Source organism: Oscarella lobularis, chromosome 11, assembly GCF_947507565.1.
Source record: "Oscarella lobularis chromosome 11, ooOscLobu1.1, whole genome shotgun sequence".
NCBI classification, from domain to species: Eukaryota; Metazoa; Porifera; class Homoscleromorpha; order Homosclerophorida; family Oscarellidae; genus Oscarella; species Oscarella lobularis.
Window position 1 is genome coordinate 3,029,818 of NC_089185.1, and position 18,344 is coordinate 3,048,161.

Here is an 18,344-nt window from a genome sequence, read left to right on the forward strand (position 1 = left end):
CACCTCTATTAGAAACACAGTCTAAATGCGTTCGCTACGAGGATTCAATGGGAGCTCAGGACACAAGATATCAGATTGTAATGATAAAGAAAAGAAGGTAAAGAAAAGCACAAACAAAAGAAACGAAATCTCATTTTCACTTGAGGATATAAGCGGACCTCGCCTCGGTGGCCAAACCGCATTCGTCCCTAAACATCTCCAGGTGTATGTATCCATTCTCACCCCACTTCGTTCCCCACGAATTCCGAACAATCCAATAGGGAACCGAACCTTTCATGTCGTAACCGGTGACGAGAACGCAGTGACCCAACTCCGTCCCGCATCGCTTCATCATGACACCTCCTCGATAGTGCTGCCACGAGATAGCGTCAACGCAGACGGAAAGCGGCGCCCTGTTATAAAGATACAGCATCATTTCCGTTTCGTTTCGACCGACACGTTCGAATCCGTCGATGCGAGCGACGACGTTCGATTGACGGAAGCGGCACCGTTGATCTTTCGCCGTGTAGCGATAGTCCTCCTCGCTCTCCAACCCGCCGGCTTTGAGAACGTAGTCGTAGGCGGCGGTCGTGGTGTCACCTTGGCAACCGTTGCTATGCGACTCGCAGTCGACTATCTGTTGCACGGATAGTTTTGTGAGGGATTGTTTTGGGCCGTAAATTGCCCACACTGATTCGATGTTTTCTGTTGTAGAGAAGGCCCAGCATGAGCCGCATTGGCCTTGGTCTTTGACCGGGGTCACGGTGTTCTTGACGTTGCGCCAGTCGAATCTACGCGGTAGGTGCTCAACGCGATATGTTGTTAGGTCTGCTTCGGTTTCGTGGGCAGAGGGCGAGGGGGCGGGGCTATAGCCGAGATATTGATCGCGAAATTCGCTTTCGGTTAGATCGGAAAAGATGGTGAGACCGTAGGGTTGGTTTGGGTCTTCGGCGTTGAGAGATTCAATGCGGGCGAGAGAGGCGCGAAAGGCGTGGAATCGGTGGAGTTGTTCCGCTTGCGTTCTGTAGTGACGATCGTAGGTGGTGACGTAATCGTTGAAAAGGTCCCAATCCGATGTCGCGAAGAAATTGGCGCTGTCGGCGCTTTGACCTAAAGCGCAACATAGACGGAAAAGGGTGATTGAATTATGCGTACCTTCTGCGAGGCGTAGATGGTTTATAAGGAGCAGAAAACATGTGGTGAACAGCATCTCGTTTCGCGCTCTATCCGGGTGTCGGAGATTGAATCCAACTGTCACGTCTCGATGGCCGTTCGCGAAAGCGAAACGCTCTCTGCGCCGCTGGAAGAGCGCTTGGCGCGTTGGGAAAGTGAAGAGGTCAAGTTCTGCGCAAGAAAAAGCGACTTTCGTCGGTTAGAATCGCTTTTAGCGCGAAGACACGTCTCATTTTCGATTTTGCAGGCTCTGTCGATCAGGAACGGCATCCCTTTGGGAATTCATAATCGAAAACGTGCGCGCCGAACGGTAAGAGACACTCGTCGACGAGAATTCGCAAAGAAAAAGCGCTCCATCGTAGAAAGACCTCAGAAGCGAGAGCCAATATAGAACTGTAAGAAAAATGAATAATGACTATCTTGTTTAATTTTTTTCTACAATAGAATTGATTTGAGGGATGGGTGGCTGAATGAGTCGACTGGCTCTCTGGTTGGGGATTCTCACGAGGAATCTGACGTTTTATCTCAAGTGCGACACGTTGAAGCCGAAATTCGTCAACTGGAGAAAGAACTCGATGACGCTGGTACATTTTTGGTTTCTGTTTTGTTCCCTTGGAGAAGTTCTGGTTTTTAGTTTTTGATTATGAGTCAATGAAGCGGGATTGGAAAGGCGTCAAAGTGCGGCGAACATTGCTTCTGGGACACGCGGAACAGTGCGGACACAATTCCGGCGTGCTGAGAGAATTCTCAAAAAGAATTCACTCGAAAACGGAAAACATTAGGTCAGCCGATTCAAATGTGGGAAGAAAACCTCTAATCATTTAATTAATTATATCTCTTAGAAAATCGTCTCTGAAGGAGATGACGTATTTTTCTAAGGATACAGGACTCGAGTCGGCGTGCACGGTAGAAAAACGCTTCTTTATCAGTACGGTTTCCATAGACACCGGTGTTCTTTTTTCATCAGAAAAATCTGCGTGGGCTCATTGACAGCATTGCCGAGTTTTTACTCTGTCTCGAACAGCGGCAGCAGTTGGACATTCCTCAGACAATGAAGCAAGCACTGGATGCCAGCAAGGATAGGATATGGGCAGACGTTGAGGTAAAATAACCTTTATATGTATGTATACAAGGAAATTTATTTTTTGTATAGGAATTTCTTAGTCTGAATTCAATTGATAATATTTTGGCGTCTCTGTGCGAAGTGACGGAACAGAGTTGCGACAACGTGAACGGAAAACGAAAGGCAATCGATATCTTGGGAGACATAGAGAGTCTAAGGTGCGAGGGGAGGGAGCTTTGAAGTTTGACGTCATCATTGTGTCTACAGATTTGCTTTGGAACGACCGGGGGAACTTGTCGACGTTTCAATGACGGAATCTCCTCTACAGAGCGTTCAAAATCTATTAGAAGTAATTGAAAAATATTTTGATATTCAATCTGGGTTTATTGTATTTTTCTTTTAGGAGCTCCAAGCTCAGCACATTCGGCAATTCTTGATCACGGAAGCTGCATGCGATCGAACTAGTGCTACGAGCAAGGAGTTGGAACAGTTGAAAGGCCAGATCAATACTTGGTCTGATGAGAACGCTAGGTAACGTTTAGGCAACAGATTTCCTTTATAATATCGAAATCTTTAGAATGCTCGTCTTGTGTAATGCGGAAATCGCCGGCTTAGAAGCGGCGAATACAGCGACTCGCGAATTGGAAGCCGAATTGCTTAGGGAACGCGAAGAAAAGCTTGAGACCGCCGCTCAACTGCAGGCGACGCAGAAAACAATTCAAAATTTCAGCGCAATGACGGTGAGTCAACACGGTGAGCGCGTCCTCTTCTAAGAACATCTGCAACTGCATAGCGAGAGAAACAAGACTTGATACAGACGCTCGTGAAACAGAACGCGAGCGCATCATCAAGACAAGACATCCAGAAGGCAGAGGTAAGACAAGGAACTATTATAGAGGATTAATTAATTAATTATGGTCTCTTTTATATATAGTTGGTTGAATATGTTGACAAGACGGTTGCGCCTCATGGGCAAAAGATTGGCACTTTGGCATCTTCAATGAAGGATTGTGTGAGTCGTGAAGTGAACGCCTTTCTTCTTCTTCCCGCCGAGCGTCTCCGATTGTCTTCGTCGACGTCAAGGTAGAGTATAATTTATTTATTTATTTATTTATTTATTTTTTTCGTAGTCTTTCTCGCGTTCCCGTCTGCGATTTTTCTCTCCATTGGCCTCTTAAACCTCGGCTGGGAGAAGACGTGCTGAAGGGGCTGATGCGATGGACGGGCGTTAGAAGGACGGATGTAAGGCGTATTGATTTTTCTCCTGGGGGACGAGTCTTTGAGCTAATGATTTCAGGCTCCTGAGAATCTTCTCTTGAAGTTGGAAGAGTCGCTGCGAGAACGTCTGCATATCTGATTTCAGTATCTTTGATTTTATGTGATTGAGCGTTTTTTTGCAGTTGAAGAAAAGCGGATCGACTCCACGTGTTCGTGCGTGACGGAGGAAAAGAATCATCCGAATATCGTCAGACTTAAACGTGTGCTGCAACCGTTCTCTCTATGGGGGATCAATCTATCGTTGTCTATAGGGCAATTGCGTGCTGTCTCTGAGTTGGATAGTGAGCTGAATGAACGTGTGACGCCAATCGTACAAGAGAAATGGATCGCTTCAACCGACGCCTTATCTGATTGCCTAAAGATGCAGGATACAGTCCAATGCTGGTAAGACAGAAATAAAATAAATAAATAAATTAATAAAATTTCTCATAGGTGGACACAGCCAGCAATGACGATAGACACGAGGCTAACATACGACGGACAGACTCTTCATCAGTGGCTTGACCAGTGGAAAGTGCTGACCACGCAGCTAAGACAACTACAGGTCCCATCTTAACTATTCACATAAATAATGTACAGTAGGACAACCGCCTCAGTTCATATAGACACACATTTTCTCTGATTCTGAAGGTAAACAAGAGGCTAACATGCAAGTCTCTATATGCACTGATCTCATTTCTCACTCTTCCGTCTCAACTAATGAGATCTGCTATGGCAGACTCAATATCCGAATACTTGAACACGTACCCCAGTTCAAGAGTGCGTTTGGGCACGATGTTGGGAACTTGCAGCAACATTTCCGCTCGTTCTCGATGGAGCATCGAACGCACGACGAACTCAGGTACCCAGAAAATCGTCGGTCGACACATGGCGCGTCCGACGGCTTTCGTGAACGAGAAATTCGTCGTCGAATTGGGCGCGACGGCATTCAAAATTCCGTTCACGTGATCATTTGCAATCGCGTGTCCAATCAATTGCACCATGTCGTCTTGATGTATCCATGGAAACGCCTGATTACCGGATCCAATGACGCCGCCGAGGCCAAAGCTGAAGGGAAATTTGATATTGGAGAAAAATCCGTCGCTCTTTCCTAGGACAATGCCAATGCGGAGCGTCACGTGACGCGTTCGAGCGGACGCGCTCTCCTGTAGTCGAGCGCTCGCCTCCCAATCGTGACAGAGAGTCTGCATGTCGGAGGAATCAGCGCAAACGTCGTCTTCCGTAAACGTTTTTCCCGTTGACGCTGTGTAGTAGCCGATCGCCGACGACGATAACCAGACGGAAGGCGGCTCCGACGATTCGGTGATCGCCTTCACGAGAATTTCGTTCGTGTCGATTCGACTCGATCGCATGTCGGCGAGAAATTCAGGCGTCCATCTGAATTCAAGAAGGTTTATGTATTGATGTATTGATTTTGGCTATGTCACGCCCCACTTAGTGGGAAACCCCTACTACTTCACTCTTGCCTTCTGGAGCTGAATACTCTTTCGCCTGCTAGGTTGATTACGGCGTCGCATTTGGGAATTCCCGACGTTTTGATCGAATCCTACGGTTGGAGCAATGTTTTTTGGTCTCTATCTCTTATTCGTCGCGTACCCACGTAAGTTTGGATGGGCCCTTTGTGCGTGATATTGTCACCGTTTCGTGACCCTGTCGTTTCAAGTGCATTCGAAGTGCTCGGCCTATAAAGCCTGATCCGCCGCCTTTAGGAGTGAAAGTCTGTTAGTAGGAATGGAAGCGAAGCGTCCCTTTTTACCGATTAGTACACGCATTCGTGTTTTCGAGCTTTTCCGTTCAGAACGCGCGTTATCGCAAGTCTCGCAAGTTTGCTACTTGACTTAGCGGGCTCAAAAAGACTTCAGGATGGTGCGATCGAGCCCAAACGTGCATGCAAACGTCTAAAGCGAAACGCAGGAGGTGATCAAGTAAGTAAAGTAGGTCAGAAGGATCTTTCTTTGCCTTTCTGCATCGTCGAAGGTTGTCCGAAGACAAGGATCGCGAAACGTTCGTTGCTCGACCACGATGCAGCCGTGATAAGCGGAGAATCGTGTATAAGGTCAGTGATAGAGCTGAGGACCCTTTTGAGGCCTGCTGACTCTGTTCTCCAACCCCTTGGATTTTATTTTAATCAAGTCGCTGCAGGCCCTGCAACGACTTGATTCAAATCTAAAGGGGTCGGAGAACGGATTTGTCCCAAGCGAAGGAAATGAACTTAGATTGTGTTTTCATTATATAGGAGTGACTGCGATTTCCACTTGAGAAAGGTAAGGCAGTTTATATTCCTAAAATCGTTTGTAGTTCAGTGACTCGGCGTGGACATACCGACGAGGCAGATGAAGAGCTTTCCGATGTCGCCATTCACCTCCGGGTCCCGAGGTGACTAAATAAAACCGGCCCAACTCGAGCCAGAGAGGTTAAACGCGGCGCAAACGCAGGGGATTCAATCCCCTACTCCCGTGGCATGAGTGATAAACTGCTACCCCACTTGGGCAAGACGCGGTGGGTACAATAGCGGTCCACCTGTGCCTTGGTATATAAAGGCACCCCCGGGACAGATGGGTCGCTGTCTCCCCGAAAGAGGGCCTGGGTGAAGGGCCCTTCACCTGAAGACGCCGGAAGGACGTTCATTTTTTGTTGTTTTGCACTTCCGGGTTACTTCCGGGTTTATTGAATAAAAATTAACATGCGTTCCCCATACTGTGCACTACGCGGGCAGTTTCTGATGGACGGGGTCTTGCCCAGGACCCCGGAGACCCTCTACGAACCGCGCACGCGAATTCTACTTGCACCGGAGACGCTATGACGTCTACTGACTACGTAAAAGTAAACAGTCAGTCTTTTCCTTGGTGGTCGACGTTGAAGCTTTGCCTTTGACTCTTCTTTCGATCCAAATCCGATGATCTGATGATCTCTCCATTTTCCGTTTGAGCTCTTTCGGCTGGAAGAGACGAGATGATTGGTACGATTACTACACTGTGTATAAGACACACGTACCTGCGTGCTCGTGCTTATTTCCAACTCCATTTCCCGTGCTCCCTCTGGTCAACGTCGAGACTGTCAGAGTTTTGGCTTTGACTCTGGACGATCTCAATGATTCCCACTTGAGCTTCATGCAGTCCGTCAAGCTTTGCATCTTCCGTTTCGACGTCTTACCCGTCGAGCAACAAGTTGCCGACTGACTGAAAGGAAGCAAAGCAGCGACCCTTCTGATGATGGTTCTATATTTCTTAGCTGTATCATTTCGAAGCCAATCGTCAAGACGCCCTACCCAACAGCGTCATAAATTGCTAACTATATACACTGAATTAATTTAACCTTAACCGTCGAGACCTCGATTCCCTGCTTGAGCTCGTTTTTTTGGTCAGAAGGCTTGAATAATAGTTTTTCTCTTCCGGTCTATGTCAGAGACAGCCGGAGAGCCTGGCTTTTCACTCTTCTGAGCTGTTCGGCGATTCCTTTTGAGGCCCTCGCTTCCCGCTTGAGCTTCATTCGGTCAGTCGAGCCTTGCGTTTCGCATTTTGATGTCGGTGAACGTCGCACGATTCACTCTTGTCGCGATACGAGCGATTGACTTGTCGTGAACTGGAAAGGAAGTAAAAGTCAGACGCTCTGATGGCTCTTAGCTGCATAATCGTACTCGTTTCGTAGCCAATCCGCATTTTTCGGTAGATTTTCTTTCCAGACAGAACATTCCTGCGATGATAGCGTGCGTTAAAGAGAAATTCCTAAATTCCATCATTAATTGGACCTACGAACTTTTCACCCTCCAATCTACCCGCCGGTGCCAATAGTACGGTCACTCTATAAAACAACACCTCAGTCACGATTATCACAAAAAAAGAAAAACTAAAAGTGTAGGTCAAAATGCTGTAAAAAAGAGTGAGAAACAAGTTAGGACTCCACAGATTAAATAATTAGACATACGGATATCACAAAAATATTTTTGGGAGCTGCTCACTAAAATACTGGCTCACTAAAATACTGGCTCACATGAATTTCGTCGCCATTCAAGCGTCAATTTCATCAACACAAGTAATACAGTACCACTGTACATTCGGTATAGCAATGGGTTGTATGTGCTTGTGGACATTTACGAAACCGGGGGAGGTCAAGCATGCAGCTGTTAATTTATTTCTAAACTATACGTGTACCTGTGTCAATGACCCTCGGTGGCTATTCTCGCATATTCCTCTTCAATAGAGTTCCGCGCAACGTCTGCCAGCTTACATGCCGCAAACAACTTCTTGACAGTAGCGCTCTTAGCTTCTAACATCCAATCTTCAATAATGATTCTTAGGCGATACTCGTTTGATGAATTATCCTGGCCAATCTGCTCCAACTTATTAAGGCTAAGCTTCAGATACATTCCAATCTCTCTCCACTTCCTTTGCCCAACACGACAAACAGCCAAAATCAGGTCCGGTAAAGGCCTGTCACTGTCTGCCACAGCCGGCAACCCGATCCTATAAACGAAATACCAGTCAACATTCTTTATAAAATTTCGAAAATTACTTTGTTTTATCAAACCACAGCTTCATGCCGTCAAGCTCTTCGTCGTCTAACTGACGAGTTCCTTTAGCCACCGACCACATATCCGTATCCGCACTAAATCCTTCCAGTTTGGCTAGAGTCTCAGAAAATTGGCCCTTTGGCTTCGTTTCCTCAACTTGACAATACAATTCCGTCTGCAGTCCCGCCATGCCGCGTTGCTTTGCCTCGTCAACGCTTTTAATGAGCCACTCGCGAAATTCATGGCAAGCCTTAGGAAGTTTAGAGTTTTGCTCCTCCGTCAATGGCTTCCTTTCGTTGTTCGGAAAAAGAGTCACAGACACACAGTTCCTCGTACCTTGGTATAAGAATTCCGCGTTGACTCCAGGCGAGATAAAAAAGATAAGTCGATTTCTCTTGAGTTGCACGGAATCAGCAGATGCCATAGAACGCTTTCCAATTATACGCGTAGCCAAGCGGAAATAAAGCGGCTCGGGGAAAAATAGAACGTCTTTGGCAAAAATGAGAAGTGGAAGAGGAAGTGATGATTTCTGACTGCACTTGAACGCTTGGCTGAACTTGGTCTCGCGCTGAAAATCGTCCTGTATGAAGCAAGCGCTATAGTAGCCTTTGTCGCTTGACCCTTCTTCCTTTTCGGTAAGTACGTCAAAGTGACAAAGAATACCCTTTGCTGCATCAAAGTCTCTTTCTTCCACTTCAGCAACGTTTTTTAGCAAATAATCCACCAATTGAAGAGAAAGAAATCCAGACTCAACGGCTTCTTGCCAATGCGGCCTAAGACCTTTTGGCTTTGAGTGTACTGAGCCGACGAACGAAGCCAACAGATTAAATAGCCAATTAAAATCGTGAAAAACGATATTCCTTAGCCCGGGAATTTCGGGAAAGTGGTAAACGGCACCCACGTTCATCAAATGAATTAAAGCTTCTCCAAGTTCCCTTTCATCAACAATGTGACACAAACGAGCAACTTCTTTCACTTCATCAAGTCCTGCTGTATAACGTCCGGTTATGCTTTTAAGTTCTCCTAGTGCGTCTTCGAATTTCAGCCAGCGTGCTGGTTGCTCAGCTTGTTTCTGCCAATAACTCTTAGCAATTTTGTTCACTTTATCTCTGATTTCTCTGGCAACAGGTTCATCTGTACCAGACATTTTATTTTCAACTGGAAAGCAAACGTCAAGATTTGAAGACGAAGGAGGTACGAAGTGGTGCTGGCACTTATTTTTCCAAAACAAGTGTTTTAGATGGTCATCGTTAGCCTTAATAAAATTAACGCTTTTAAACCAGAGATATCTCTGTTTAAACCGAGCTTCAGCGAGCTTCCGGTGAGTGGCAATCGGAAAAATCGCTGGAAGTCTTTCAACTTCTTCACCAAAAAATGAGCCGGCCTGCTGAGGAGGATGAGCAATTAGCACAGACGAAGCCCAATGTTTTAGAAAGTCGTCATTAGTCTGCATTCGACAGAGCTTTTGTGACTCATGAACGATTCGACCGTCGATGCCTTTCATTCGAAAAGATGATGTCGCTTTATCGGTGAGAAGTTGAGCTCCATTGAACACGAGCATGTACATGGAGAGAGGGCTGGATGGCATAAGAGCTGCATGAGCCGTCAGGAATGGCTCTTGTCCGCCAAAATCGCAGATTGTCATCAGGATGACATCTGTCTGACCTCCAAGTCGTGTTGAATCATTTACTAATGCTTCTATTTCATCAAGTTGCTCTTTGGTCAGCGGATGTGGTTTGCAGGACTCTGCGCCGATTTGTGCTGAAATGAATCTACAAATACATTGTACACATTGAAGTATAAAATGCCCAAGTTTCCAGATACCCTCCTTTCTTCTCTTCCTGTTTCTGGCCAGCTTCTGGCCTATATATGTATCACTTGTACAATTAATTAACTTGAAGCAAATTATAGAAGAAGACCTGTCAGCACTTCCAAAAGCCTGATTCAATTTCTCCTTGTGCTCTTTCCAAGACAATCGCTGCCACATGGTAGGATCCCCATCAATCGTTGAGCAGTGAGACTTCATCAAGGTGACGCTGGCTTTACTGAGGTCGATCCCACATGTGCTAGCGTGCTCTTCGAACGCTTGGCCAAGAAGGAGCCGGACAAGACAAGTCTTTCCCACTCCATCTTGACCAATAACATTCAGGCGAACTCGAGCAACTTTAACAGTTCCTACGAAAACAGTAAAAACAAAACTTGCTGGAATACTAGGGGCGTGGCAATAGAGGAGTTTCTTTTTCTTGGTTCGTTCGCGTTCGCGTACGCATAGGCAATGGCAATAATGTTAGTTCTTGCGCCTTCGAAAAGCGTTGGTAGGCCAACACGAACAATCAAGTAGCTTTAGTCGCATTCGATCGTCTCTCTTTCAGACCAAATGAGACGACCGTTCGTCATCCAACGTCGGCGACTCCCGGAGGTAATTCGAATGTGCCACGCCCCTAGGTACAGTCAAACCTGACAACAGCATCATTTGCCTAAAAGTAAAAGATAGAAAAAATCACAAATTAATCTCAGTGACTAAGCTTAGAGGAATAACTAGAACCTCTTTTTCCTATTGGTGCGATTGAAGAGAAAACAAAGAAAAGAATTAGTCACGGAATACAATCGTCATGTAGATATGTCTTACAAGCTATTGGTGCGATTGAAGAGAAAACAAAGAAAAGAATTAGTCACGGAATACAATCGTCATCTAGATATGTCTTACGCCCTATTGGTGCGATTGAAGAGAAAACAAAGAAAAGAATTAGTCACGGAATACAATCGTCATCTAGATATGTCTTACGCCCTATTGGTGTGATTGAAGAGAAAACAAAGAAAAGAATTAGTCACGGAATACAATCGTCATCTAGATATGTCTTACTCCCTATTGGTGCGATTGAAGAGAAAACAAAGAAAAGAATTAGTCACGGAATACAATCGTCATCTAGATATGTCTTACAAGCTATTGGTGCGATTGAAGAGAAAACAAAGAAAAGAATTAGTCACGGAATACAATCGTCATCTAGATATGTCTTACATCCTATTGGTGCGATTGAAGAGAAAACAAAGAAAAGAATTAGTCACGGAATACAATCGTCATCTAGATATGTCTTACTCCCTATTGGTGCGATTGAAGAGAAAACAAAGAAAAGAATTAGTCACGGAATACAATCGTCATCTAGATATGTCTTACGCCCTATTGGTGCGATTGAAGAGAAAACAAAGAAAAGAATTAGTCACGGAATACAATCGTCATCTAGATATGTCTTACGCCCTATTGGTGCGATTGAAGAGAAAACAAAGAAAAGAATTAGTCACGGAATACAATCGTCATCTAGATATGTCTTACAAGCTATTGGTGCGATTGAAGAGAAAACAAAGAAAAGAATTAGTCACGGAATACAATCGTCATCTAGATATGTCTTACGCCCTATTGGTGCGATTGAAGAGAAAACAAAGAAAAGAATTAGTCACGGAATACAATCGTCATCTAGATATGTCTTACAAGCTATTGGTGCGATTGAAGAGAAAACAAAGAAAAGAATTAGTCACGGAATACAATCGTCATCTAGATATGTCTTACTCCCTATTGGTGCGATTGAAGAGAAAACAAAGAAAAGAATTAGTCAAGGAATACAATCGTCATCTGGATATGTCTTACGAGCTATTGGTGCGATTGAAGAGAAAACAAAGAAAAGAATTAGTCACGGAATACAATCGTCATCTAGATATGTCTTACTCCCTATTGGTGCGATTGAAGAGAAAACAAAGAAAAGAATTAGTCACGGAATACAATCGTCATCTAGATATGTCTTACTCCCTATTGGTGCGATTGAAGAGAAAACAAAGAAAAGAATTAGTCAAGGAATACAATCGTCATCTGGATATGTCTTACGAGCTATTGGTGCGATTGAAGAGAAAACAAAGAAAAGAATTAGTCACGGAATACAATCGTCATCTAGATATGTCTTACTCCCTATTGGTGCGATTGAAGAGAAAACAAAGAAAAGAATTAGTCACGGAATACAATCGTCATCTAGATATGTCTTACTCCCTATTGGTGCGATTGAAGAGAAAACAAAGAAAAGAATTAGTCACGGAATACAATCGTCATCTAGATATGTCTTACAAGCTATTGGTGCGATTGAAGAGAAAACAAAGAAAAGAATTAGTCACGGAATACAATCGTCATCTAGATATGTCTTACAAGCTATTGGTGCGATTGAAGAGAAAACAAAGAAAAGAATTAGTCACGGAATACAATCGTCATCTAGATATGTCTTACTCCCTATTGGTGCGATTGAAGAGAAAACAAAGAAAAGAATTAGTCACGGAATACAATCGTCATCTAGATATGTCTTACGCCCTATTGGTGCGATTGAAGAGAAAACAAAGAAAAGAATTAGTCACGGAATACAATCGTCATCTAGATATGTCTTACGCCCTATTGGTGCGATTGAAGAGAAAACAAAGAAAAGAATTAGTCACGGAATACAATCGTCATCTAGATATGTCTTACTCCCTATTGGTGCGATTGAAGAGAAAACAAAGAAAAGAATTAGTCACGGAATACAATCGTCATCTAGATATGTCTTACTTCCTATTGGTGCGATTGAAGAGAAAACAAAGAAAAGAATTAGTCACGGAATACAATCGTCATCTAGATATGTCTTACGCCCTATTGGTGCGATTGAAGAGAAAACAAAGAAAAGAATTAGTCACGGAATACAATCGTCATCTAGATATGTCTTACAAGCTATTGGTGCGATTGAAGAGAAAACAAAGAAAAGAATTAGTCACGGAATACAATCGTCATCTAGATATGTCTTACAAGCTATTGGTGCGATTGAAGAGAAAACAAAGAAAAGAATTAGTCACGGAATACAATCGTCATCTAGATATGTCTTACAAGCTATTGGTGCGATTGAAGAGAAAACAAAGAAAAGAATTAGTCACGGAATACAATCGTCATCTAGATATGTCTTACTCCCTATTGGTGCGATTGAAGAGAAAACAAAGAAAAGAATTAGTCACGGAATACAATCGTCATCTAGATATGTCTTACTCCCTATTGGTGCGATTGAAGAGAAAACAAAGAAAAGAATTAGTCACGGAATACAATCGTCATCTAGATATGTCTTACAAGCTATTGGTGCGATTGAAGAGAAAACAAAGAAAAGAATTAGTCACGGAATACAATCGTCATCTAGATATGTCTTACGCCCTATTGGTGCGATTGAAGCGAAAAGAAAGACAAATTAGTCACAATCTACTAAAGAAACCAAGTCTTACATTCTTCTATTTGTGCGCTTGAAGAGAATTAGTGACCCAAACAAATTAGTAGTGTGCTAATGTGCACCGATTTTATTTTAGATTGCCTTGTTGTGTCTTCACAAAGGCGAGGACGTCACTGTCTAAAAAAGAGATACTGTACGATGTCATGCCGGCTCTGCAGCGATTATCAGGCTGCTGAAAGAGGCAAAAGCACCTTGTTGAGCCCCTAGTACATGACCCTCTATATCTAATGTCTGCCTTTCTGTGACCCGGTCACGGGATCTTAGAGTCCCAACCGAAAGTTCGGAACTGGAGGCTTGTGTTATAAGGCAAAGTTAGTCTGCTGTGATAAAGTTGCTGGCTAATCATGATACACCCTTTAGCGCAAGGAAGAAGCTTAGGATTTCTGGAAAGGTGTGCGGAAGCCCCACAGCAAGCCCCAAACTTGAAATCGTCATAGACAGCAATGGTACAGATCTCTTCCCCTTCCTACCACTTTTTTCCGACGATAAAAGGACGATTCGCTGGCGAAGTACTGTATGGTACTCAGTACTACTCACTTATTGTGCGCAAGCGCGACTATCTATATAATGGTGCATCCATAGATATTTCTATGAGTCATCTGTACTTACTACTGTGTATGTGCATGGTGCAATCATTGTGTCTATGGTGCGCGAATCTCAAAGAACCAAGCGAGCGTACGTACGGCTACAGCTAAGGTTCGAAAAGCCGCGGCTTTTTTGATCAGAAGACGTAGCCTGGGAAGAGGTTGAACGAGAACCACGCCAAACAATTCTCACGTTTCAACGTCACTGAGGTAGACCATTCACCTGTCAAGCGATGGATCATCGTTCTTTTAGTCGTCTACTGAAAAGGAAGAAAAAACAGCGACTTTCTTCTGATGGTTCTAGATTTCTTAACTGCGTCGCTTCAAAGCCAATCAGCATTCTTCCGTCAAGATATGATCCCGTTCACTTGCATCATACGCCTACCCACCTTATAAAATGCCTGTTATATGCATCTACTGAAATGACCCTTGAGACCTCGATTCCCGCTTGAGCTCGTTTTTTTTTTGGCCCGTTATCAAAAAGGAATAATAGTTTAGGCGTCGAGACAGCCAGGAGCCCGGCATTAACTCTTGTAAGCTGTTTGGTGATCCCTTTTGAAGCCCTCGTGAGAAATTATTCCGGCTATTCCATCCTTAGTTGGACTTACGAAATTTTCACCCCCACCCAACCGGTGCTAAGCAAACGATCAATCTATAAAACATATCCGCTAAATACCACGCGTATCACACAAAACAAGAAAAAGTAGTGCAGGTCAAATAAAAGGAAAGAATGAAAAAAGAGTGAGAAACGAGTTAGAACTCGGGAAACTAAAAAAATTTAGCTATGATTAGGTAGTGAGAACCCTGAGACGTTGGAAAAGCTTGCTCTGAGCTTCTAACCACACTGCATGTATAAGGTGGTAGGTGCTCAATCAACAGGGCTAAATTGCTAGCTACATATAAACCAACAGAAGACGTTTATAGAATGGATCTTTGTATACTGTGTACTGCTTGGTTTTCGCTCTGTGCCATGCAAACTAATCCATAGGTTATGTAGCAGCTGAAATAGCCACTGATTCTTCATCTTCCCTCTGGTGCTGCTGCTTCACTTGAAAATCATTCAAAGCTGCCTTGATAGCATCTTCAGCCAACACTAAGGAAAAATGTATGAGCAACAAGTGGATGACTCAGAGAGACTGCGACTGACTCGAACAATGCAATTTGACAGGCGGAAGAGAGAGCTCCTTCGCTATATGAGAATTCTTGATATCGAGAGCTTCAGAAGTCTTAGTAGAGTCGAGACATTTTTCCATTGAAAATACAAAAAATTTTAAAAACTCTACCGTTTTTCCTTTGATCCATTCCGTGGCGAGCGAGCTCGACGCAATAGCCGATCCGCATCCGAACGTCTTAAACTTCGCATCGACAATCTTACCGTCTTCCACTTTGATCTAGTGAGGAAATCGTAAAAGGTGGAAAGGGGGGGACCCCGTTTCTCGCTCGCCTGCAGTTTCATCACGTCGCCGCAGGCTGGAGCGCCGACGAGACCCGTTCCGACGTTCTGTTCGCTTTTGTCGAGACTGCCCACGTTTCTAGGATTCTCGTAATGGTCGATGACCTTGGAAAACAAGAAGTGTGAACCCACTCACGAACGACGCCATATCGCCCCTCCCCGAGTCCCGCGACCTTACGTTCTTATGATAAGCTGCGCACGACACTCGAAAGAGGCGCGGAATGGAGCGAACGGTCGTCGCTGCCGAGAAAACGGCAGACATCTGATCGTAAAAGGAGTCGAGTGAGTCACGGAGTATGCGCAGTGGAATGTGCCAAAGTGACGTTGTTGTTTATATACACACACAATCAATATGTTTTAAAAAAGCCCTACTTGTCGTTCTTGAGTCTTTCTGTGCTTACAGCATTGGCAATCGCTTGGGGTAGAGCTGCATATAATTTTCTTATAGGATGATTTATTTATTTCGAATTTTTTCCACGCTTACCGATAAATAATTTCTTGGCGCGTATCCTTCGGCTCCTTGCTCGTTCGCTACCCACCACCACTCGATTTCGTCGTCGTCTCCGCGTCGAACGACGCGCAGGACTTCGTTCACGTCAAAGGCAAGTTCGTCTTCCTCTGACGTTTCATAGGGATAGAGAGCATAGACACGTCTGTCGTTCTTCGTACCCAAATGAATCTGAGCTTCTAAAGAGAGAAAAAAAGCGAAATATCAATCATATGCAGACAATAATTTTTATTTACCTCTTAGGATTTCTATGCATTCGTTTTCCTTTCCCTCGACGAAATTCTCTTCAGTCAGTTCATCGATAGCGACTTCAAGCGGCGTATCGCCGTCCAACGTCTGCGCGTATACAGACGCGCCATTTCGAATAAGATACCCAGCAATTTCAGTCGCCGATACAGACGCAGCCAAATGCAGAGGCGTCCTATACAAAAAAAAAGATATCAAGTCAATAAAACCCGTTATATATCCGCACTCTTACCAAGCTTCGACGTCCGATGCATTAACGTCGGAACCCACGTCGACGAGATATTGAACAACCTCAAAATGATTACCGTACGTCGCGTTATGAAGTGCCGTCACGCCGTCTTGAGTCTCTTTACTAGGATCATCAACCTGGATAGAGAAAGAATAATTAATTAATTTGGAAGGGGGTGACACATCAATATTATTTACCAGTTTCAAGTGATCTTTTACTGCGTTTAGGTCTCCGTCCAGAGCGGCGCTCAGTAGAACAGTCAACGGTTCAAACGAGACACCGCGCTTCGCTTTATCTCGTCCCAAGCGCTTCGACTGCGAGAGCCGCTTCCAACGACCCGACCCGCGCGATCGATCGACGCGTCGAAAAACGACAGCGGGACCGGACGACGAAACCTTCGGAAGAATCGACGGCGAAGGATACGACGTCGTAGGAAGAAGACTCAATACAGAAGTCTTCGGCTCTTCGGGTTCGAGGATGAGTGAGAGCGCTCTACGTTGGCTTGATGACGTCGAAGGGTCCACGTGTAGAGCTGAGAGATGTGATAAGTCGAGTGAGTTGGGACGTCGTTGTTTCGTCTTAAGTGACGTTTTTCGTCTCGCCGGTAAACGCATGTCGGAGTGTTTGGGAACGAGTGACGGCGATTTTGACGGTTCTTTTTTGATTTCTTTTGTTCGAGGTTTTTTCCATTTGAGTGCGAGTTTTTCGTTGAGTTCGTTTACCGTGTCGTCGAGTTTGTTCAATTCTTGGACGCGTCGTATGAGAACGTCCTTTGCGTATCGCAATTTGCGATTTTGAAAATCGTGTATCTTTCCTCGAAGCTTAAGAAATTAAATAAATAAATAAATAAATAAAATCTTATTAATTAAATACTGACTATTATTTCTCCTTTGAGTCGTTCGACTTCACTTTCCTTAGTCCGTCTTTCTGTCTCCGTTTCGTCTGTGTCGTCTCTTTGACGTCCTTGAGCGGAGAGAGCTTGCGATAGTTCGAGAGAGTGCTGAAGAGACTTCAAGTGCTCCTGCGTTCGAATGAAGTCCTGACGAATAGCTATGGACTCCTGACGCAAATGAACGACCTCTTTCGCTGCAGAACAAATCTCTAATATTCATATAATGAGTGACATATCTCACGTACCCTTTTCTGAGTTGACTGCCTTTTGGGTTTCTACTTTGGTTTTGACGACTTTTAACTGCTCTAGCTCCTTGCTCTGTCTGTCGTGAATATCTTTTAAGTGATCCAGTTCTTCTTTCTCATTTTCTCGTGTCGTTTCGTTGTGTCGTAATTTTTCGAGTCGACTCTCCGCTTGTTGGAGATCGGCGTCGAGTCGACGGAGACGCCGTGCCTGCTGCTCAACAATCCGACTGTACGTTGCTTCCACTTCCTGGGCGCCCATCTATAGAAAAACAACGTTCACCATGGCAACAGTAAAGAAGTTGAGAAACTTACACCACTTGGCTCTCTCTGTCGAACACTCGCTTTCAGACGAAATTTCTTATTAGCCGATTTTCGTTGCTTAGAAGCACGAGGTAAGGCGAATCGAGGTCGATCTCGAATTCGGAAAGAGACTTCACGCTGATGGATGCCCCACTCTTGTAAAAGTTGCACAGGCTTCTCGTCTGGCGATAGCTCTCGTTCTACTCGAAGCGATTAGCGTTATAGTAGTCTGCGATGTGTTTTTTTGCTGTACCGCATCCTCGCCAGCATTCGTAGAGTCGAATTTCGTCGCTCCTGTCGATCGTTTCGCTTTCTTGCAAACACGACGTCAATTGCGCGCACGTCCAGTCGTGAGGAACGTCGATGACGATGTTGGCTCGCGTTTCGAGCGCTGCACGCAGACGAAGAAGGACCATGGCGTTGTCGTTTGTTCGCGTGATCCATGCATGAGCTCACGCGTGGACGCCATGTTTGGTTGAGGCGTAACGCACGTGCTAGCTTGCGTCAGCCGTCTTGCATGATCTTGCATCATATCTATGCTTGCCTGATCTTGCTCAGTCAAACCGGTTTTCAAACCGGTTTTCGAATTCACGCCTAATGGGTCA

The 18,344-nt window shown here is 44.6% G+C and overlaps 6 protein-coding genes and 1 long non-coding RNA gene across 9 annotated transcripts; 3 read left to right on the forward strand and 4 right to left on the reverse strand.

Annotated features, from left to right (window-relative positions):
- Nucleotides 1–43: 43 nt before the first annotated feature.
- Nucleotides 44–1,243, reverse strand: LOC136193270 (uncharacterized). Its single transcript, XM_065982126.1, has 2 exons — nucleotides 1,135–1,243; nucleotides 44–1,089 (listed from the first exon to the last, which is right to left on the reverse strand). Exons 1-2 carry the CDS (start codon nucleotides 1,187–1,189, stop codon nucleotides 137–139), a joined length of 1,008 nt encoding a protein of 335 aa, XP_065838198.1. The 5' UTR covers nucleotides 1,190–1,243; the 3' UTR covers nucleotides 44–136.
- On the forward strand, nucleotides 1,197–4,151 carry LOC136193265 (uncharacterized). The gene is made up of 18 exons (XM_065982122.1): nucleotides 1,197–1,350; nucleotides 1,400–1,462; nucleotides 1,515–1,547; nucleotides 1,597–1,736; nucleotides 1,787–1,934; nucleotides 1,995–2,058; nucleotides 2,120–2,254; nucleotides 2,306–2,433; nucleotides 2,483–2,564; nucleotides 2,619–2,746; nucleotides 2,793–2,955; nucleotides 3,009–3,089; nucleotides 3,150–3,298; nucleotides 3,346–3,457; nucleotides 3,513–3,558; nucleotides 3,616–3,693; nucleotides 3,745–3,877; nucleotides 3,926–4,151. The coding sequence occupies exons 1-18, from the start codon at nucleotides 1,244–1,246 to the stop codon at nucleotides 4,047–4,049; spliced, it is 1,914 nt and encodes a 637-aa protein (XP_065838194.1). The 5' UTR covers nucleotides 1,197–1,243; the 3' UTR covers nucleotides 4,050–4,151.
- On the reverse strand, nucleotides 3,948–5,306 carry LOC136193272 (epimerase family protein SDR39U1-like). The gene is made up of 4 exons (XM_065982128.1): nucleotides 5,250–5,306; nucleotides 5,090–5,196; nucleotides 4,960–5,039; nucleotides 3,948–4,870 (listed from the first exon to the last, which is right to left on the reverse strand). Exons 1-4 carry the CDS (start codon nucleotides 5,263–5,265, stop codon nucleotides 4,186–4,188), a joined length of 888 nt encoding a protein of 295 aa, XP_065838200.1. The 5' UTR covers nucleotides 5,266–5,306; the 3' UTR covers nucleotides 3,948–4,185.
- A 17-nt stretch (nucleotides 5,307–5,323) lies between these two features.
- Nucleotides 5,324–6,188, forward strand: LOC136193274 (uncharacterized). The gene is made up of 2 exons (XR_010671299.1): nucleotides 5,324–5,549; nucleotides 5,730–6,188. It is a non-coding gene; the product is annotated as an uncharacterized lncRNA (long non-coding RNA).
- Nucleotides 6,145–10,552, reverse strand: LOC136193264 (uncharacterized). 3 transcript variants are annotated; one of them, XR_010671298.1, is made up of 10 exons: nucleotides 10,549–10,552; nucleotides 10,461–10,480; nucleotides 9,923–10,178; nucleotides 9,828–9,866; nucleotides 8,006–9,775; nucleotides 7,645–7,956; nucleotides 7,131–7,218; nucleotides 6,809–7,075; nucleotides 6,488–6,757; nucleotides 6,145–6,431 (listed from the first exon to the last, which is right to left on the reverse strand). XR_010671298.1 is itself a non-coding variant. In XM_065982121.1 (7 exons), exons 2-6 carry the CDS (start codon nucleotides 10,474–10,476, stop codon nucleotides 7,650–7,652), a joined length of 2,388 nt encoding a protein of 795 aa, XP_065838193.1. In that variant the 5' UTR covers nucleotides 10,477–10,480; nucleotides 10,549–10,552; the 3' UTR covers nucleotides 7,276–7,360; nucleotides 7,645–7,649. The 3 variants fall into 3 exon arrangements, 2 of the variants coding, with proteins under 2 accessions (XP_065838193.1, XP_065838192.1); XM_065982121.1 differs by lacking the exons at nucleotides 6,145–6,431; nucleotides 6,488–6,757; nucleotides 6,809–7,075; nucleotides 7,131–7,218 and adding an exon at nucleotides 7,276–7,360; XM_065982120.1 differs by lacking the exons at nucleotides 6,145–6,431; nucleotides 6,488–6,757; nucleotides 6,809–7,075; nucleotides 7,131–7,218 and having other exon boundaries at nucleotides 7,276–7,956.
- A 1,085-nt stretch (nucleotides 10,553–11,637) lies between these two features.
- Nucleotides 11,638–13,299, forward strand: LOC136193085 (uncharacterized). Its single transcript, XM_065981876.1, has 3 exons — nucleotides 11,638–12,045; nucleotides 12,196–12,669; nucleotides 12,898–13,299. The coding sequence occupies exons 1-3, from the start codon at nucleotides 11,638–11,640 to the stop codon at nucleotides 13,297–13,299; spliced, it is 1,284 nt and encodes a 427-aa protein (XP_065837948.1).
- A 2,337-nt stretch (nucleotides 13,300–15,636) lies between these two features.
- On the reverse strand, nucleotides 15,637–18,207 carry LOC136193266 (uncharacterized). The gene is made up of 9 exons (XM_065982123.1): nucleotides 17,993–18,207; nucleotides 17,752–17,939; nucleotides 17,440–17,698; nucleotides 17,180–17,388; nucleotides 16,500–17,123; nucleotides 16,306–16,439; nucleotides 16,064–16,248; nucleotides 15,804–16,006; nucleotides 15,637–15,746 (listed from the first exon to the last, which is right to left on the reverse strand). Exons 1-9 carry the CDS (start codon nucleotides 18,153–18,155, stop codon nucleotides 15,717–15,719), a joined length of 1,995 nt encoding a protein of 664 aa, XP_065838195.1. The 5' UTR covers nucleotides 18,156–18,207; the 3' UTR covers nucleotides 15,637–15,716.
- Nucleotides 18,208–18,344: the final 137 nt, after the last annotated feature.

What these genes read in the sequence shown, in the direction of transcription:
- LOC136193266 (XM_065982123.1), bottom strand. Translation starts at nt 18,155, where the DNA reads ATGGTCCTTCTTCGTCTGCGTGCAGCGCTCGAAACGCGAGCCAACATC. An exon ending in CGAATGCTGGCGAGGATGCG is followed by an intron (nt 17,940 to 17,992) that starts GTACAGCAAAAA and finishes CGCTTCGAGTAG; the next exon opens with AACGAGAGCTATCGCCAGAC. An exon ending in GACAGAGAGAGCCAAGTGGT is followed by an intron (nt 17,699 to 17,751) that starts GTAAGTTTCTCA and finishes GTTTTTCTATAG; the next exon opens with ATGGGCGCCCAGGAAGTGGA.
- LOC136193085 (XM_065981876.1), top strand. Translation starts at nt 11,638, where the DNA reads ATGTCTTACGAGCTATTGGTGCGATTGAAGAGAAAACAAAGAAAAGAA. An exon ending in ATATGTCTTACTCCCTATTG is followed by an intron (nt 12,046 to 12,195) that starts GTGCGATTGAAG and finishes ATGTCTTACAAG; the next exon opens with CTATTGGTGCGATTGAAGAG. An exon ending in ATATGTCTTACGCCCTATTG is followed by an intron (nt 12,670 to 12,897) that starts GTGCGATTGAAG and finishes ATGTCTTACAAG; the next exon opens with CTATTGGTGCGATTGAAGAG.
- LOC136193270 (XM_065982126.1), bottom strand. Translation starts at nt 1,189, where the DNA reads ATGCTGTTCACCACATGTTTTCTGCTCCTTATAAACCATCTACGCCTC. An exon ending in CCATCTACGCCTCGCAGAAG is followed by an intron (nt 1,090 to 1,134) that starts GTACGCATAATT and finishes GTTGCGCTTTAG; the next exon opens with GTCAAAGCGCCGACAGCGCC.
- LOC136193264 (XM_065982121.1), bottom strand. An exon ending in CAGGAAGAGAAGAAAGGAGG is followed by an intron (nt 9,776 to 9,827) that starts GTATCTGGAAAC and finishes ATGTATTTGTAG; the next exon opens with ATTCATTTCAGCACAAATCG. An exon ending in CTGTGGTTTGATAAAACAAA is followed by an intron (nt 7,957 to 8,005) that starts GTAATTTTCGAA and finishes TTTCGTTTATAG; the next exon opens with GATCGGGTTGCCGGCTGTGG.
- LOC136193272 (XM_065982128.1), bottom strand. An exon ending in GCCCATCCAAACTTACGTGG is followed by an intron (nt 5,040 to 5,089) that starts GTACGCGACGAA and finishes CTCCAACCGTAG; the next exon opens with GATTCGATCAAAACGTCGGG. An exon ending in AGAGTATTCAGCTCCAGAAG is followed by an intron (nt 4,871 to 4,959) that starts GCAAGAGTGAAG and finishes TCTTGAATTCAG; the next exon opens with ATGGACGCCTGAATTTCTCG.
- LOC136193265 (XM_065982122.1), top strand. Translation starts at nt 1,244, where the DNA reads ATGGCCGTTCGCGAAAGCGAAACGCTCTCTGCGCCGCTGGAAGAGCGC. An exon ending in AAGACATCCAGAAGGCAGAG is followed by an intron (nt 3,090 to 3,149) that starts GTAAGACAAGGA and finishes TTTTATATATAG; the next exon opens with TTGGTTGAATATGTTGACAA. An exon ending in TTGTCTTCGTCGACGTCAAG is followed by an intron (nt 3,299 to 3,345) that starts GTAGAGTATAAT and finishes TTTTTTTCGTAG; the next exon opens with TCTTTCTCGCGTTCCCGTCT.